Consider the following 18,789-nt stretch of genomic DNA (forward strand, 5'->3'; position numbering starts at 1 on the left):
GGGGGGGGTCCCTGAAAATTAACTTATTTAAAAAGAAAACATTGATCGACATCAGATCCCTTACTGGGACCTGGAATGCTACTTGTGGGTAGAATTTATGGGATTTCAGTATAACTTGGTAACTGGCAGTCAATTCTGAGTATGCCTGTTTTAGCTGGTTCTCTGTTCTTTGTGTCTAAATTACATGTTATGTACAGCTAAATGAAAATGCTAATTTGTCTTTCTTTTTGTTTAAAAAAAAGAGAGAGAGAGAGACAACCATGTCTTTCTCAGCTGAATTCTCTTCTTCATTCTTTGATCTCTGGTTGATTGGAAACCTGCCTCTCCTGCCTTCATTTCTTCCTGTTCTTCCGGACTGAGTTTTTCTCTAAAATATAGTCTGGTCAGGTAATTACGTTTCTATTTCCCCTTCGATGTAAAATGCCAACTTACCGGTTGGATGTTACTATTTTCTGAAAGTAGACTCTCTAAACTCTTTAAAGTGACCTCAAAAGGTTCATAGGTAGAATTATAAGGGAACTACAGTCTCCATTTTCTGCCATAGAACATTCATGTGAAAGAAAAATATTGGTCTTCTCCGAATCAAATAAATAAAGTAATAATAGCCACTTTCCATAGCTTCCATCAGCATGTACCTAATTATAGTGTTCCAAAATTTTAAAACAGCCTTCCAGACAATTTGGCAGCCTCTCCCCACATTGGCAAATGTAGTGGAATCCTTCAAAAACAATTTGATTTGTTGCTCACTGGGTCCAAGTTAAATAGGTGTGACCCTCTAATAGAATATCAGGAATTCATGCCATACCGTAACTTCAGAAGCTCAGTAAAATGCAGGCAAATCTGAAATGCTTCCCAGGGTACCATTTGATGGGTGCATTCTCACTGTTGAGATCTCTACCCTGTCAGTCAGTGGCATCCATGAATAAATGCAACCGCTGTTCGCTTTGCCTTCCTAATGAGAAAAGGATGTGCCAAAGTAAACATGACTATTTCAGCGAAAACACATTTATTTTCTACGGACTACCTTTTGCCAAGTCCTAATCTAAGCACATGCTAGAAGAAAAGTGAATGGAAACAGAAACGTGGGTCTTTATCCAAACCAAATTAATTACAAGGTAGCAAAATGAAGACTCAGAGCTCTAGAACTGTTTTCTTCCCAGGATTTCCACATGTTCTCATATATGTCATTACATGTCAGTTTCTCTTATGGGTACAATTTGTGGTCGATGTTTGCTTTGGTGGGGCTGGGTTCTCCTGATGCACTTCTGAATTATCTACTGGCTCTGCAAGGACCAGAGGGATTTTAATCTGAGGAAAGTGACATTAGAAAAGTGTTTTAGTTTGGACTGCGCGGAAGCAGACCTTAACACAGTAATCAAGTGTAAGTCGTTTACTTGGGAGGTGGAGAAGAGAGCCAATCAAGAATGTTATTGATGTTATTACACAAGTCAGCACATGGGCTATTAAAACTTGATCCCACTGGGGAAACCCTAGAAGCGACCATAAAGCACAGGTTTCAGGGTTAGTTTTTTGACCTGAGACATGAGTGAGCCTGAGAAATATCCTTGCACTAAGTCTCGTAGGTGAGTGGTTGAGGACTGTTTTTGGGTGTGTTCACTCTGAACTTCCAACCTGCCTTCTGGGTAGGCAAAGTGTGCATCTGTAGCCGGAAGAAGTTCAGTGTTGGCGACTGGCTGTCAGGCTGGTATGCACTCGATTGTAAGGGCTTGGGGACATGAGTGGAGCACCAAAAGTTAATCTACAAGGGATCAGATGTATATCCAACCCCAAAGGAATTACAGGTGACCTTTGAACAACATGGGTTTGAACCACATGGGATGCAGATTTACATTTACATGCAGATTTCTTTACATGCAGATTACTTTCAACAAATACTGTCAATGTATTGTGTCCTCCTTATGGTTTTCTTAACATTTTCTTTTCTCTAGCTTACTTTATTATAAGAATACAGGTGTGATACATATAACATACAAAATAGGTTAATCAACTGATTATGTTATCAATGAGGCTTCCAGTCAACAGTGGGCTATTAGTAGTTAAGTTTTGGGGCATCAAAAGTTGGGTGCTGCCTGACCGGGCAGTGGCGCAGTGGATAGAGTGTCGGACTGGGATGTGGAAAACCCAGGTTCAAGATCCCAAGGTCTCCAGCTTGAGCACAGGCTCATCTGGTTTGAGCAAAAGCTCACCAGCTTGAGCCCAAGGTCACTGGCTCGAGCAAGGGGTCACTCGGTCTGCTGAAGGCCCATGGTCAAGGCACATATGAGAAAGCAATCAATGAACAACTAAGGTGTTGCAATGAAAAACTAATGATTGATGCTTCTCATCTCTCTGTTCCTGTCTGTCTGTCCCTGTCTATCCCTCTCTCTGACTCTCTCTGTCTCTGTAAAAACAAACAAACAAACAAAAAAAAAAAAACACAAAAAAGTTGGGTGCTGATTTTCTACTGCGCAGGGGTGTGGGAGAGGAGATCGGCTCCCCTCACCCCTACATTGTTCAAGGGTCAACTGTATTTAAAACCAAGACTATACTTTTAGGGATCATTTCTATAGTTTGTATTTAAAACCAATCTATACTGCATTCATTTCTCAGAGCATAGAAAGTTAAAAACGGGCTTTGTTCTTTTAAATATGCTTGTATTCCAATTTAACTGATCAGTAAGCAGCAGGTCCTTGGTGAAGAAGAACAGGACCTACGTGCTGGATAGTTCCAGCGCAGTCTCATCTCATAACACAGGTAATGGTCTCTATAAAAACAACGGCTAATGATCTTTCCCGTCTCATCCATTTCTGGTCACTAGGATAAAGTGTATCTAACAAGAAATGGATTCAAACAAACAACAGATGTGATCTGTGTAGACCTGGCCAGAGAATATAAGTGGCCATAGATTAATTTTTTTTTTCTGCTTTCTCTGTTAGGACTTGAGGCCAGGAGATGTATCTGGCAAGCGGAACCTCTGGGAAAAGCAGTCTGTGGATAAGGTCACGTCCCCCACTAAGGTAATCTACTGGAAGGATTTGCATTTCATACTTTTATTTTCCTGCTGCATCCTGCGGTATGGGGTCCCAGGTCAAACAGAGAAAGCACTGGCTCACAGAGCCATGCCCAGGTAACCGTCAGGTTCTACAGACCTGTGTATAGGAAATGCCAAGTTCACAGAGCCTGCGGCATCACAGGTTTGACAGTCATACAACATAAACAGCCCAGACCCGTGGACTAGTTCCCAGTAAGACATTCTAGAAACAGCAGAGTGGGTGGAGTGCTGTCAGCAGAAGACCTTCTGCTATAACCATGGCCACATTTCCTTACAAGGCTTGGAGCCGCAGCCCTCTGAAAACCACCTCGGGGAATATGGGGGAAATGTCCATCGCCCTGGGTGGTTCGAAAGCTGCTTTCTGGAACCATCCTAAGGGATTACGTTGCCAGCAGCTGAGGACTCAAGGTGGCTGTGACAAAAGTTAAAATACTATTCAAAAGTTAGGCAAAGCCCGCTACCCTATGAAAACTAATGGCTGAGAGTGCTAGGATTTGTCTTTTCTTTTTCTGGTCTTCTGCTCAAGGGATGTATTCATTGGCCGTGAGGCTCAGACTAAAAATAGGACCCCTTGTTGTACAAGGAGCTAATTCAACTCTTAATTATAGCCCTCCCCCATTTTCATTAAGAACGCAACATTCTCCTTGGAGGGAACTTGAAGAGGGAGAACTCAGAGACCAGCAATAAGTAAGATTAGAACAGTCTGCTCATGAACTTGGGAAAAGACACACTTTTTAAAGCAAACTCAGGAGTGAAGGAGACCTCAAAGGCACCTGGAGAGTCCCTGCAGTTCACTGGAGAGAATTCCTTCCCCTTCCCATCTTCTCCACGCCCTGGAGTCTGGTGCACTGGCCACATGTGTTCCTCCATCTCCTTATTAGTCTACATTGCTCTTACATTCAGGGAAACATGCTAGCCCAGTCTCTGTACTTATAGTGGCTTTTAAATATGTTCACCTTTCTAAGTCATTCCTAAATATGTTAAAGCACCTAGTAATAATTATCAGCTCTACAAACCACTATTATTTAGTGAGTGTCCATTGTGTGCAAGGCACTATATTCTACCTTCTTCATCTACATCATGTCATTTGACCCTCCAACCACCATGGGAGGTGGATATTATTATTACCCATATTTAGAGCTGAGGAAAATAAGGTCCAGAGAGGCTAATAACTTTGCCAAAGTCACACAGAAAATAAATAGCAAAGTCTGGCTTGCAACCCGGGCAGTCCGATCTGAGCCTACATTCTTAACCATTATTCGTGCTGTTTTCTTTAGAGGATTGCATGTTCTATAGAAAATATAGTTTTAAAGTCCCTTGTATAATTTTGTCCTGGTGAAAGGGGATAGAGAAGTTCTTTAGTTTTTTTTGTTTGTTTGTTTGTTTTTAAACAAAGAATGAAATTTTGTTGGCCTAACCATTCTGGCCCCTCTAGCATAGATCTCTGACCTTTGGGAAATGACAGTCCAAATGTTTATATAGCCTCTTTTGGAGTAAAGGTTGTCAGCTGTCCGTAGTCCAACATCACAGGTATAATGGGGCCATGCTATAACATTACCCTGAGCCAGAGTTCTGGGAAGTGGAGGGAAGATATGATCTGGAATGGTAGGACTTGGAGAACAGCACTCATGACACAGCAGGAACGGTGGTATTCCTTGGAATTGTGCAACATGGTACAAGGTGGGAAAGTGCCAGGGTGAGTCTCGACACCCACTGCCCCCTCCTCTTTGCTCGAGCCCACAAAACCCTTTCTACAGCAGTAAGAATATAACCACCAGGCCCAGAGCTGGGGTATGAGGTTGCAAAGTAGGTCGCTCCTTTGCTCCTAAATGTCAAACTCACTACACGTCCTGCAGCCACTTATTTGAAATGCAAATGCACAACACATTTGAAAATGCAGATTCATAATACTACATTCAGCCCTCTGTATCTTCAGGGTCTGCATCCGCGGAGCCAGACAACCATGAACTCAACCAACCACGGGTCAGAAATATTTGAAAAAGTGACGTTGTCGCTGACGTGTACTATACAGTTAGGTCTACCATGGCTGCATCCGTATTGATTGTCTAGACTCATTTTCTTATCATTATTCCCTAAACAATACAGCATGACAACTATTTATATAGCATTTACATTTACTAGGTATTATAAGTAATCTAGAGAGCATTTAATGTATACGGATTATACAGTGTGTCCGTAAAGTCATGGTGCACTTTTGACTGGTCACAGGAAAGCAACAAAAGACGATAGAAATGTAAAATCTGCACCAAATAAAAGGAAAACTCTCCCAGTTTCATACCTATTCAGTGCAGTTCGATGTGGGCTCACGCACAGATTTTTTAGGGCTCCTTAGGTAGCTATCCCGTATAGCCTCTACACACTCGTCACTGACTGATGGCCTACCAGAACGGGGTTTCTCCACCAAACTGCCGGTTTCCTTCAACTGCTTAACCCACCGAGTAATGTTATTCCTATGTGGTAGTGCTTCGTTATAAACGCGCTGATATTCACGTTGCACTTTGGTCACGGATTCAAATTTAGCGAGCCACAGAACACACTGAACTTTCCTCTGTACCATCCACATCTCAACTGGCATGGCCATGAGCTGCTCCACTGTATACATGGTGTTACATCGTCATCTGCGCATGCGCACATGCTACCACATCATCCTACAGAAACTGGGAGGGTTTTCCTTTTATTTGGTGCAGATTTCACATTTCTATCATCTTTTGTTGCTTTCCTGTGACCTGTCAAAAGTGCACCATGACTTTACGGACACACTGTATACAACTACTATGGCATTTTCTCTAAGGGACTTGAGTATCCATGGACTTTGGTGACCATGGCAGTCCTGGATCCAATCCCCCTAGTATATACCAAGGGACTGACTGTACTTTAATATTTGTGAATGCCTCAGTGAGGATTTTTAGCAGCTAGCTGGGGGAAAGAAGTGGTACACAAAAAAGACTGAGTTGCATAAGTTTCAAGGGAAATAGGGCTATCAGAACGAGAAGGGTGGGGAAGAACAGAAGAAAACTCAAGACAAGCATATTCCACTTCACCATTGGGCCTTGATGTGGCCAAGACTGAGTCATTCTGTCACGTGTGTGTTTGGGAATGTGCACTATAGATCCCTGGCCCTGATAGTGGAGTTAAAAAAAAATAACCTGACTGAATGCCCTGAGCAAGGTTAAATATCAAGATAGAGAAAAGGGAATATAAAGGAGAGGAAGGTAGAAAAGGAGGGAGGAAAGGGAGAAGAACAAAGTGAAAATAGCCAAAGAAACGACTTTAAGAGGAACCTATTTGAATAGAATGCCTCCCTTTCATAAATAGTTATTTCTGCCATATAATAATTCTTTTTTCCTTCTGACACGAAACATCTGGCTGGACCCGTGACCTGCCGATTTAAAACTCTCTTCTCTTAGCAGGTTTGAGACAGTTCCAGAAAGGAGCCAGAATAGCCACTCAAGACGCCGGACCAGCTCAGTGGAAGAGGGCTCATGTGCTCTGTTTTATATTTATGTTCATTTCCTAAATTGGGTTAATTTCCCTTTGGTTTTATTTTTCATTATCCCAGTAAACCCATGTATATTATCACTCTATTTAATAATCACAGTCTAGAGAAGTTCATGGTAAAAGTACTGCCTTTGCACAGGAGCCTGTTTTATAGAAACCCATGCTGTGAAATACTTTTCTACTGATCATCATCACTCTGCCTGAACAGTGAGGCCAACCACACCGGAAGTCAAACAAAAGGAGGGTCAAGTTGAAATTGCCTGAGGAATGTGTGCAGTATCCAGAAAAGCAAACCATAGTGCGTTTTTGGTGTTTTGTTTTTTGTGTTGTTTTTAATTAAATACAGAAGTCATGTTGTTTCTGCACTTTAAAGCATGGAAGAAATTATCTTCGTAGGCAATTGTAACACTTTCTGAAAGTAACCCGTTTCAGATTTGCGATACTGCAATAATGATTGTCTTTTTTTTTTTTTTTTTTTAATGTACTGTTAAGGTATTACTTTTTTCATGCTTGGTGAATATCTACATTGGATAATGAGGTTAGAAGACAGTGGTACTGATTTCTTTAGGTTGGTTGCTTTGTGGATTTCTTTGGTAGTGATAGTAAATCACATTTTAGATGACCTTGATCATGCATGTCTGTGCATACACGTATACAAACACACTAATGGTAGAAAGCTTTTTTATGTGCTAGGCTATTATATTTAGCAGTATGTCCTTGTAACTAGCCAATATCACAGCTTTTCAAAAATTAAAAGTCACAGTCTTATATTAATAGTCATATTGGCCAATGGAGACATGGCAGAATTGGTATCGATACGTTTTTCAATGCCCGATATAACCTATAAAAATAAAAAGAGATTTGAAATGTCAAAATGAATTGACATTTTCTATAAAACATAGTATTTAGCTTATAATTAAAAGCAATCTTGACGTCCAAGGTGAATGTTAATCTACCATCTGGGCCAACCTCAAAGCTTAGGGAAAACTTTATTCTGTTATCAAGTTCACAAGAGGTTGTCCTAGATGCTAGCTGAGGTCTCTTCCTTGTCTAAAATCTAAAGAGAATTTTAGTGACAAGGTTGTACAGATGGAATTCCATATATAGTTATATAAACACCAACTCTGGCTAATGTCTGGAAGCAAGAAAAGTAAGCAGAATCCAATATTTAGGAGTCATGACAGTCCCTCCAGCTTTAATATACTGAACCATTTTTTTAATTAAATGTTTGTACTTTTATGATTAGCCATTGGTACGCGCCATAAGTTGATAGTGTTGAAATCGCAAAAATAAATGTAACTTTTACTAGTTTTACCATTTTCCCCAAAAGTCTTGATCAATTCATCTTTTTTACACATGCAATCGAGACAGCAGATCTTACTTTAGCTTATAAGTGTTTATCTATTCTTCACAATAGATCAGCGATTTTCAACCTTTTTCATCTCATGGCACACACAAACTAATTCCTAAAATTCTGCAACATACCAAAAAATACATCTTTTGCCAATCTGACAAAAAAAAAATAGGTATAATGTTGATTCATTCACACCGGATGGCTATTGTTGTGTTGACTGTTGTCATTCTTTTTCTTTGATAGTCTAAGGAAAAGAGGTTGATGCCCCTGACTACAGAGTCAGCTACTGCATGTTTTGAAAATTCTTGTGGCACACCAGTTGAAAACTGCTGCACTAGATGGTAAAAGTACTCCAGGGTCTTGGCAATATGATTTATCATAGCGATAACATAGTGTAGTTCTATAAACTTATACCTCATTTGACTGAACCAAAGTTGTTTTACCACAATGAGGGAGCCTCCCAAATGACTATTTCCTAATCTACAGTATTCCCCTGGGAGAGCTAGCCCAAGGAAGGACTGGCATGAGCAATGCAATGACCATGGCCTTGCAAAGTCTTATTTTTCTCAAAAATCAGTAAAGAGTAGTTGAATTATCTAGCTTTTAACACACCTGGGTCAAAGGAAGGAAAAACCACCAAGATTGCACAAGTCATCCAGCCACGACAAAGTACATACGAGTCTATGATAAGATAAACTAGAATCCAAATGTTGTACCTAATTCAACCTTGACTTCCATCATTGGAGTGAAATGGATCCATTTTAATTAAGGCCCATGGTGATATAACATTGCTTTGTTGTACTTTTGAATGAGAGCTTCTCCTGATCACTATTATATATATATATATATATTTTTTTTTTTTTTCTAGAAAGTCTAAAGTTGAGAAGAAGATATATCAATCCTGACTTTTATTCCAATATCTGGATGGAATAAGTTTTAGGGTAGAATTTTGCTCAGTTTGGATTTTAATCTTTTGGAAAAAAAAACAATCCCATGTTTACCTGTTCGATTACAATTCTCTTTGTTTATCTTTAAGAGGTAAAACTGCAAAGTGACTAGCATGTTCTGTGAATCTGCCATTCCTAAGGATTTTATAAACACTTGATATTTTTCACTGACAGTTGATCGCTGCAATAAATATATATTGTGAAAATGCATCCACAATAAATGGAATTCCTCCAAATGCCTTGCCTCATTTGTTTTTATGTACTATATTAATGCTAAGAGTTATATCTGTTGTAATAAAGAGATAGCACAGCAAACTATTTCAGATTGAGTCTTGGTTTCATTCTTTAAAGAAGAAAAGCCATTTCATATTCTTTTTTTTTTAATCTTATACGGGCAATTTTTTTACCACAATATTGAAAATTGCTCTGGTCTGGACAACTGACCAAACATGTATGAAAAAGGTTAAAGAGATTTTAAAAATTCTTCCAAAAATATCAAATGTTCCTCCAGTCCCAGTGTTCACACACCACCCCTCTTGCTCCTGGGACAGCAGTACTGTTTCCCCAAAGAGAGTGTCTTTTATAGTAGAAATACCCATTTAATATATATCATTTGTTTGCAGAATACTTAGTGTTGGCAAGGCAGTGGCAGTTAACTACATTTCTATCTAAAGGTGTTTCTTCATAGCAATTTTGCACATTTATGTAGCATTCCTTGGTCTGAAATCTGAGATTCTTCCCATAAAGGTTTGAAACGGAGAGTCCAGAGCTCCTGAACCATCCCTAAATCCTGCCCATAAGATGAACAGAATTAACTAAGTTGCTGTAACTTAAAAAAAAATACTTAGTACTTTTTACTGCCAGGTTCTACCAAGAAGAACGATGGCATATGTGCAGACAATAAGATAGTTATCATCAAAGTCAATTCACAAAATTAAGCAATGAAAAGAATACAATCTGTAGGACTAATACCAAGGTGCGGGATTAGAGGTGGATGTAACTTAATTTTACAATGATATTATAGTCTATTGTATGATGTAGAAACAGGTGTATTGGAGGGTTTTTTCCTACCCTTGCTTCCATGTGTGCTCCAAATGGAAGAATGGGATGAGAAAGAAAAGATCTCATGATTCTAAATATGTGTTCTTCCAGAAAAGATGACCTAATGAGGTCTTAATTTGTGTCAAGCTTATTATCTGTGTTGTCCAAACAGTCTATCCTTCCTGATTATTTTTGTTCCTTTGTTCTATTACTGAGGGGGGGGGGGAATGTAAAAACCTCCCACTGTGATTATGGATTTGTCTGTTTCTCCTTATCAGTTTATTTTCCATATTTTAAGGTTATGTTTTAGGTGCATATACAACTCTAGAGAATCATTATATATTCCTAGTGATTTAAATATTTTATCACTATGAACTGGATTTCTATGTGTAGAAAAGACGTCTGCCTTTATTTTTTCTATTCTTAATATTGCTCTAGTTGTATTCTTTTGGTTACCATGCACAATATAACTTTTTACACCACCTTACTTTCAACCATCATCTAGTTTTAGATGCCTATCTTTGAAAATCATATGGTTTGAACCCAGGTTTCAATCCAGTCTGATCATCTTTGAGCTCTGACTAAAGAATTTAGTCCTTTTATATTTAATAGAATCATTGATATTTTTGCATTGAAATAGCATCCTAGTTATGTGCCAGCTGTTGCTTTTTCCTCACTTACCTTTGTGCCAGGATTTCTTCTGCTCCCAAGCAAATGCTGAACTACAAGAGGCAGCTGAGAGGCTGGGCTAGACTTCTGGCAAATCAGTGGGGCCAGAGGACAAAAGAATCTTCAACTGTCAAGGATGAGGATTTGTTAAACTACTTCCAGATCATGCGTTTCCAAAGATCCCATTCCAGAGTGTAAGGATGAGCTCAAAGGAATCTGGTCTTCATAAAGACCACCGCTTGCCTGCACTCTGGGGAACAATTACGTTGTTCTCGTGGGGAAATCAATTATAAATAATAGACATAAAATGTGACAAGATATTGAGTAACAATTCAAGAATTTAAGATAAAATATTGCAAGGTTTTAGTACATAACTGACAATTATGCAATATATAATTCAGGATTTAGAGGGAGGAGAGAATACTTCAACCTAAGGTAAGCAGAGGAAAAAATTGCTTTATTTTCTTTTGTACCCTCAGCAATATACCCAGTGTTCGACATATAGCAGTGCTTGGTAAGTGATGAGGTGATTTCCTGAGAAATGCAGTTCATAAACTCTGCTAGATGTACTGTTGTCAATTTTTGTAGAGTTCTAGAGATCTGATAGATTAACTTGTCTTATGACATTTTTATTCCCAGATTTATAATTCCTGTAGCAACTCAACCCTGCATCTCAGCTCCATAAAGACTGTTGGCCTCTTACTTTAATACAGATGTAACAGAATTTTGCCAACGCATGCTTTTAAGTGATACCAGTTTTTGTTATCTAGAAATTTCTTCCCCAGAAATATTTCATTAAAATGGGTTTTAGAAGTCCCAACTGATCATTTCTACCTAGATTTAAAAACCTTCATTCAATCATTTCTTCCTGAAGGTACTAAGATAAAAATCATGCAGCCCTGGCCAGGTAGCTCAGTTGGTTAGAGCATCATCTTGATACAAGGTTGCAGGTTCAGTCCCTGGTCAGGGCATACACAAGAATCAACCAATGAATACATAAATGGAGCAACAAATCAATGTTTTTCTATCTCTCCCTTCCTCTCTCTCTAAAATCAATAATTTTTTAATTCCAGGGAGCACTGCAGCAAGGCAAGTAGGTGCTCAAGTATCAGAGGGATATGGTGTCACTGTCACCAATTGGAGGTCAGCTAGTCAAACGGTAATGACAGCTAACATTTATTGAGCCCTTACCAAGTGCACGGCACTTACATGTTATTTTTCTCATGTAATCCTCATAACATGATAGGTATTACTGAGTTATTCCCACTTTGCATGTAAATAAATTGAAACACAGAGAAGTTAAAAAGCTTGCTGAAGGTTATGTGGATATTAAGCTGCAGAATATCTTAACCCAGGCAATTGGCTCCTGAGCCCAGGTTCCTAACGTGTAGGCCCCACAATCTCACAAGCGATGAGCATCCCTTGAAAAGCATGAAACTTCACACTGACCCTGGGAACTACTCTATTTTTTGTAGAAGAGGCAGGCAGCACTTTTACTACCTCATTGCCAAGTGTTTAAGAGAATGATGCTTTCCTCTGGTCCCCAAACGTAGATGTATTCTATAAACTAATTATGCAAACTAATTTTACCAACGATAGAAGGATTAGAAAAGATTTCACTGTGGGAATGACCGTTGAGCTGAGTCTTGGTCAATCAACTGGCTGGGACAGATCTCATGATTTGAGCTTAGAAACAGCTTGAGAGGTTTAGCCCTATCCTGGGTCTTCCTAGACCCAGACAGTCTGAGAAAGGCCAAGATGAATACTAGATGGGTGACCCCAGGGCTCCCAGGACCTAGTATGGTTTCTTCAGCCAAACTGGGACAGGACCTCTATAGCCACATAACCACTAACTTCTGTGATGTCATAAATAACTCTGTCCTAGTCACTTCATATTCTCATTTAAGTCTCTGCTCAATACACTCAAAATAAGTAGACAAAATAAACTAGTCTTAACACAACTTACATTTGGTCATGTTGCCAAAATTCTGATTCCCACACTGATCATTGTGCCTTTTAGAGTCTTGTTTTGGTTTTTCTTCTTTTCTTCCTCTACTTTTATTATATTCCTTTTATACTGAATGTTTGGAGTTCATAAATTCACTGAAAATTTGAGGAAAAGTTGTTGTAGGGGTAATGCTGCCTTCCCAAAGGTTTAAGCTGGCCGCAGGAGGAATCTGTCCAGTAACCTCTGATAAGAACATAGAAAAGCAGAACAAAAAATTCAGACTGACAGAAAGTCCTTGGGAAAAGTTTACTCCAGGTATGACCTCCACTTAAACCTAAATGCAAAGAATTTCATCTCTACTACATACTACTATTTGTAATAGAGTAGAAAAGAAAGAAAAAGAAACAAGAGTTTAAAAAGAAACAGTTGTTTAAGAAAACCATGTTTAACTTATTAGGTAAGAAAAAAGTCCTAATGAAATCTCTTTCCTTAAAATGATTCTGACTTCAGCCAAGCTTTGGTTGAACAGTACTGCCCAGCATTATTCACAGCACTGGTCTCTCGAAGCATTGGTATTTGCTGCTTTCCCCACCTGGCTAGGTCTTCCCCTAGACATCCACATGGCCCATCCCTTTACTTACTTCCGGTCTCTGCTCAAATGCCTCCTGGCCAGAGAAGCTTCCCTGTACACCCCATCAAAAGAGCAACCCCTGCACCAAAGACCTCCCACCCATGTCACTCCCTATGCTTATTTCTCTTCATAGCAGTCATCATCACCTGGGTGTTTGTTTGCCTTCAACTGGTTTGTCTGCCTTTTCCTAAGAGTATATAACCTCCATGCAACCACCTTACACCAGGAGCTGTCCCCGACAGAAAGTGGGCATTCAATAAATATTTTAACTAATGGAAGAATTATGATTTTTCAGGTTTTTAAAAAAAATTTCTAAGTATTTTTATGCACTAAAATATCTTTTCTCTATAAGACTACTTGAAATATGACCATGTAAAATATTTGGACTAAAAATCATGATTCAATCCCAGCTCTGCTATTAATTTCTTAGGTATCCTGGTTAGATCATTTCTTGGATCTTTACTCTGTACATCTGACATCCTGTGGCTCATAACCATGGCTCTAAAATCCAACAGAAAAAAAAAGAGATTCTGTATATAAAAATTATCTGCTCATGGCACCTTCAGTAACCTACTTATGGCATGAAACAAGGTACAATTATAAAGGGCAACTATCTTTCAAGAGAACTTTATCTGCCATGTGCTCTGGTTTTGTTTTGTTTTCTGGAATGTCCAAACTTGTAAATTGCTGACCTCAAAAAAAACCCAAACCTGTTATTTTTCAGAAACTTACAAAATCTAAAAATATCGACCCATTCCCATTCTTAAGCCCAAATGCTTTGCCCTTTATTCTACTTTCAAACTTGCTATAATTCATGACCTCCATTTCTACACTCCTACAAATCTCATGACATATAATGCCCCAGGTCGGAATCGAACACCTGAAGACTTTTTCCTAGCTACACTACTTGAGAACTTTCATATATATATTATCAAGCAGAACATCAGGAGAAAATCAAGATGGAAGGTAGAGAAATAATGTCTAAGTCTGTTATGGGAAGATCATATTTAATTAGATGAGGCCACCCGTGTGAAGTGATTTGTGCGGTGGCCTACCAGATTCAATAAGTGACTTCAGGTTCAATAAGGTACCTAATGATGATTATATAATATTTAAAGAATCTCTGAGCTGGTAACTTTCAGAGCTCACCCTAGTATATCTATGACTCTTCTGTCAAGTATTTAAAGAGAAAATTTACATTTCTGAATTGAATAAAGATTAGTCCCTCAATCGTGCAGAACGCAGCTCTGTGTAGGTTACAAATAAAGACCAAAAAAGCACCAGTCCGAACCAGTCTGTCCTGACACTTTGGGTCGTGCAGAACCCAAGAACAAATCACTGTCGTGCCTTCTCCTCCTAAATTTCCTGCCAGCCCAACCCCACCAGACCCTGGGCTGTTATTTTCACCCAGCTAAGGCTTCTCTCTGCCCCTAGTTCCCATCATTCTCCAGGGTCTCCGTTTCTCAGGCTGAAATCTCGCTGCGGCTCTTTCCCATCTCGCTATGAGATCCGCCCGGAGTCTCGCGAGGGTGGTCCCGTTGCCCTGGTAACGTGCCGCTTTGCCTCATGGTGAAGGGCGTGGCTGGAGCAGCTAAACTGGGCCGTAGTTATCTCGGGCTGCTCCGGGCACGGAAGAAACAACTGGCCTGGCCAGAGGACTTGGGGCGGGAACAAGAGGCCGGCCGAGGCAGGACAGTGAAGTGCGTGGTTCTGAAGACAGCAGATCACAGTCGGGGCGCCGCTTGCAGGAAACACAGCGCACGTGGACAGACCCCTTCCCCCTGGAAAATGAGCTGCTACCGGCACTATGATGTCCAAGCGTGAGCGTGGGAGAAACGCTTTTGACACTAAGAGTTGTGGCTTAATCGTCGTGCCCACCGAGAAAGTCATCGTGCCTGCCCGCAGACCTGCGCGGCGTGGCTGGGCGTGGTGGCGCCTGCTGTTGCTTTTTCTGCCTCAGCTGTGGAAGATACACGTGGAGGGCCCATTAGATCATCAGTGTGAGCCTCCTGAAGCTCAGGTTTTACTTTATAGCAGGTCAGGGCAGTTGGTGCTACCCTATCCAAGAAGTTGGCGCTTGGGGTGCTCTATGCACGAAAGAGATGTGGTTGTGGCTGGGTTAAGTTATTTATTTATAGCAAGTTAAGGGAATTCACATCCAAAGGTCTGTCTCCCCCTGAGAGGCTTAGCCGTCGCTTTAGGACTCCGGTTGGTTAATTACACGCTGATTTCTTCTTTGCAATTGGCTCACTTCATCTGGCTGGGTGCCAGTCAGGTTCCTCAAGTTACAGCCTCCTCTGCAAAATACTGTACCTACAGTTTATTTAGCAAGAATAGCATTTAGTAAGAACCTCCTAGACAGGAAGACCCCTGACCTGTCTTACGTTGCTGTATCTCATACGTTCATGGGAGGAAATAGAATTGAGATTTATGCCAATCCAGTTTCCCAAATCTATAATCATGGTGAAGCCCCAGGCTGCAACTTCAACCTCTTAGTCCTGAAGGTCTTAAGACAGACTTCCCTGTTGCGTTTGTAGTTATTTGTTATATGGAGCTTGGACTTTTCTTCTATGTAGTCTTGTTCCAAAACATGGTGTTTTTTTAATAAAGTAACTTAGTAAATAGACTGGGAATTGGTAAATTCCTTTGGCCTCAACAAAAATAGAATCTATTATTTCATTGTCTTAGTAATAAACACTTGGGTAGATACTTGCATAGTGAGGGATAATTGTCATCGCCAATACAACCTTCTGATAGCTATAGAAATTTTGGTAAGACAAATATAATTGAATATTAGAACAGAGATATTTTGTATCTACAAAAATATTAACCAAAATATAAAGAACAAAGTCTGTTGTAGGCATTTGAACTGTTGGTCAATTTTAAATTAAGCAGAAAATAAATTTACTGCAACATTTCACTGCCTGAATAAGTAACTAATTTTTCTTTGATTCTGTTATCTTTTTAATGCATCAGGATTATTCTGAACTTACTGCTTTCTGTTATTTAATTGTAAATATAAATAACAGATAACAGGGTGTAAATGATTTGGCTTTGTACCCTGTAAATTCTTTTTCAATTAAATGATTTACTTGTCTTTTATTGTGATTTGGTCTCTTTCTCATAGAAATGAAACATTTCTTCAAATCTTTGAAATGAAAGTTTATTTAGCTGTGTCCTAATAACTTAGTTTTTAAAAGAATTCCACTGTCAATTAACTACAGTTGAATATACTTGGGGTACTAGTTTAATGTAATAAACACTTTCAGTTTAAAAAGAAAACCATCAGTAAATTCCTTAGAAATTGTTTTACAGCCTACCTACATGATAAAAGAAATTTCGAGCCAAATACTAAAGAGATGTTGGAAGATTCAGAAGAGGAAGACTATTCAGATGGAACAATCAGTGATCAAGATGAATCAGTATGTTTTCCTCAACTTTATCTTACTTATTTTGAGATAAAACTTTTGTCACATAGATTCCTGGTAAAAAGTATTATAAAATCAGTTGAATTGTAAGAATCAGTTGGATGTTTCAATCACTTGTCATTGAGGAACAGACTTTGATTTAAAGCTAAGATATTGCTGGGTACAGTATGCCCCATCTAGAAAGAAAGCCAACATTGACAGTGTTTTTCCGAGAAAAAAAATTAAGATTTCTTCTAAGTCGTAGTAAAATGTGTGTATTAAATCATTATTCGGGTTTGTTTGTTTTTTATGATGCCTGTCCACGTTCTTATACATACTGATTCTACTGTGTTCACCACAATATGTATCAAATCCTGTAACCTCCTATGTTTTTACCTACTGTGTAGCTCCATAATAGGTTTAACGTGTCTGATATAACAAAGGAAAGGGGGGAATTAAAAGGGGAAAAACCAAAATGCAGTATTTAAAAATATTTTGTCTGTTGGGGTGGTGGACACACTATGCAGTGTACAGATGATACATTATACAATTGTATACCTGAAACCTATAACCAATGTCATCCCAATACATTTAAAAAAATGTTTTTAAACTATTTTGTCTGGTTCTAGTAATATTTGTGAGATATTTTCTTCCCATTTCAGTAAAGTATAAATTATCATGTATGTAAGTTAAGGTCCCAAAACTAGCTCCCAAATGATGTAAAACCCTTTAAGTCCATGGCTTCCTGTGTTCCCTTCTTTGTTGTTATTGTTGTTGTTGTTAATTCCTCTGAATTTAAATTGCCAAATTTACCAAGAACTTTTAAACTTTATTTCTTCCCTACAATCATTAATATGACCTTACCCTGTGGAAGAGGAATGAAAGATGAAAACTTGAAGGTTTCAGGATATTTGAAGTGTTGTGTGCTTTGAGACTTGTAACCCATAATATATTTTTATCATTATATATACACATACACACATACATACACACACACACACTTTTTTTTTTTTTTTTTTTTTTTGTATTTTTCGGAACTTAGAAACCAGGAAGCAGGCAGACAGACTCCTGTATGCACCTGACTGGGATCCACCCGGCATGCCCACCAGGGGGCGATGCTCTCCCCATCTGGGGCGCCACTCCATTGTGGCCAGAGCCATTCTAGCGCCTGAGATGGAGGCCATCGAGCCATCCTTGGCGCCTGGGCCAACTTTGCTTCAATGGAGCCTTGGCTATGGGAGGGGAAAAGAGAGATAGAGGGGAAGGAGAGGGGGAAGGGTGGAGAAGCAGATGGGCACTTCTCCTGTGTGCCCTGACTGGGAATCGAACCCCGGACTTCCACATGCCGAACCAACGCTCTAGCACTGAGCCATCTGGCCAGGGCCCCTTTATATATATTTTTTAATTAATGATGAAACACATGCACTCAACTCTGAATATAAACTAGAAGTAACACATTTCTGGATTTGGAAACTGTTGGGTTTTTAAAAGAGAAGTATTTTAAAACTCTTTTGTTTTAGGATGAGGATACCTTCATGAAATTTATAAGTGAAGATCTCCACCAGTGTGCACTTTTAACAGGTTTGAATTCATCTACATATTCACCCTTCTTATGATATGACCTTGAGTGAATGAAAAATCACAATATGAAGAAACTAGAAAAAAAAGATTGAATAATATAAAGAATTATTGTTATTGGAGAAAAAAGAGAAATGTATTCACTTTTTCAAGAATCTTTTGGAGTTAAAACTTTCAAGGTTTGTTTTAGGTAAACCTGATTTTTAATGAAACGAAATGAAAATGGTCAATACTTTATAAAGGACTTAACATAAGACTACCTTGACATTTTTTTAAATAATCAACTCTTTAAATGCATTTACAGTATTAATTGGTGTTATAATGGGCACAATGTTTTAGAACTGCATCTTTATTTAAATGAAGTATGCCTGTATAGAGAGTTCCCTTAAAGTCATTCATTTGCAAATTTACCTGTGTTTGTGGGCATCTTGATGTATATTTGATTTTTAAAAATGTATACATTTAGAGTTGTACTTTCACATACAGTAAAATATTTCTCAGAAATGTTCACTATATTTACATTTACAAAGAGTATGAGATATGAATCTAATTTTATTTCCTAATTCATAAATATCAATAGTTGCCATTTTGAGTCATGTTCAATAGACTCAAATTTACATTTACAAATAGACAAAGTATGGTC

At 38.9% G+C, this 18,789-nt stretch overlaps 2 protein-coding genes, 1 long non-coding RNA gene and 1 pseudogene across 12 annotated transcripts in view; 3 read left to right on the forward strand and 1 right to left on the reverse strand.

The window, feature by feature from the left end:
- The window catches only part of CALD1 (caldesmon 1), a 215,184-nt gene extending 205,989 nt beyond the window's left edge, over positions 1-9,195 (forward strand). For 6 of the 7 annotated variants that reach the window (XM_066362748.1, XM_066362746.1, XM_066362753.1 and 3 more), the window contains 2 exons: positions 2,937-3,017; positions 6,481-9,195. In XM_066362748.1, the coding sequence (XP_066218845.1) occupies positions 2,937-3,017; positions 6,481-6,489 (90 nt within the window). In that variant the 3' untranslated portion in view covers positions 6,490-9,195. The remainder of the gene's footprint in view (positions 1-2,936; positions 3,018-6,480) is intronic. The other variant, XM_066362750.1, reaches the window with a different exon arrangement.
- LOC136391225 (uncharacterized) overlaps positions 1-18,789 on the reverse strand; it is a 64,321-nt gene that overhangs the window by 2,825 nt on the left and 42,707 nt on the right. The window contains exon 2 of one of the 2 annotated variants that reach the window (XR_010748829.1): positions 806-952. The exons of the other annotated variant lie outside the window; for it this stretch is intronic. This is a non-coding gene — a long non-coding RNA (uncharacterized lncRNA). The remainder of the gene's footprint in view (positions 1-805; positions 953-18,789) is intronic. 2 annotated transcript variants of the gene reach the window in all.
- On the forward strand, positions 2,540-2,652 carry LOC136396350 (small nucleolar RNA U3; annotated as a pseudogene).
- The window catches only part of AGBL3 (AGBL carboxypeptidase 3), a 39,409-nt gene continuing 37,140 nt past the window's right edge, over positions 16,521-18,789 (forward strand). For all 3 annotated transcript variants that reach the window (XM_066366174.1, XM_066366173.1, XM_066366175.1), the window contains exons 1-2: positions 16,521-16,583; positions 18,089-18,149. In XM_066366174.1, coding sequence (XP_066222271.1) covers positions 16,521-16,583; positions 18,089-18,149 — 124 coding nt within the window. The remainder of the gene's footprint in view (positions 16,584-18,088; positions 18,150-18,789) is intronic.

The sequence above is a fragment of the Saccopteryx leptura genome, chromosome 2 (genome assembly GCF_036850995.1).
Source record: "Saccopteryx leptura isolate mSacLep1 chromosome 2, mSacLep1_pri_phased_curated, whole genome shotgun sequence".
Lineage (NCBI taxonomy): Eukaryota > Metazoa > Chordata > Mammalia > Chiroptera > Emballonuridae > Saccopteryx > Saccopteryx leptura.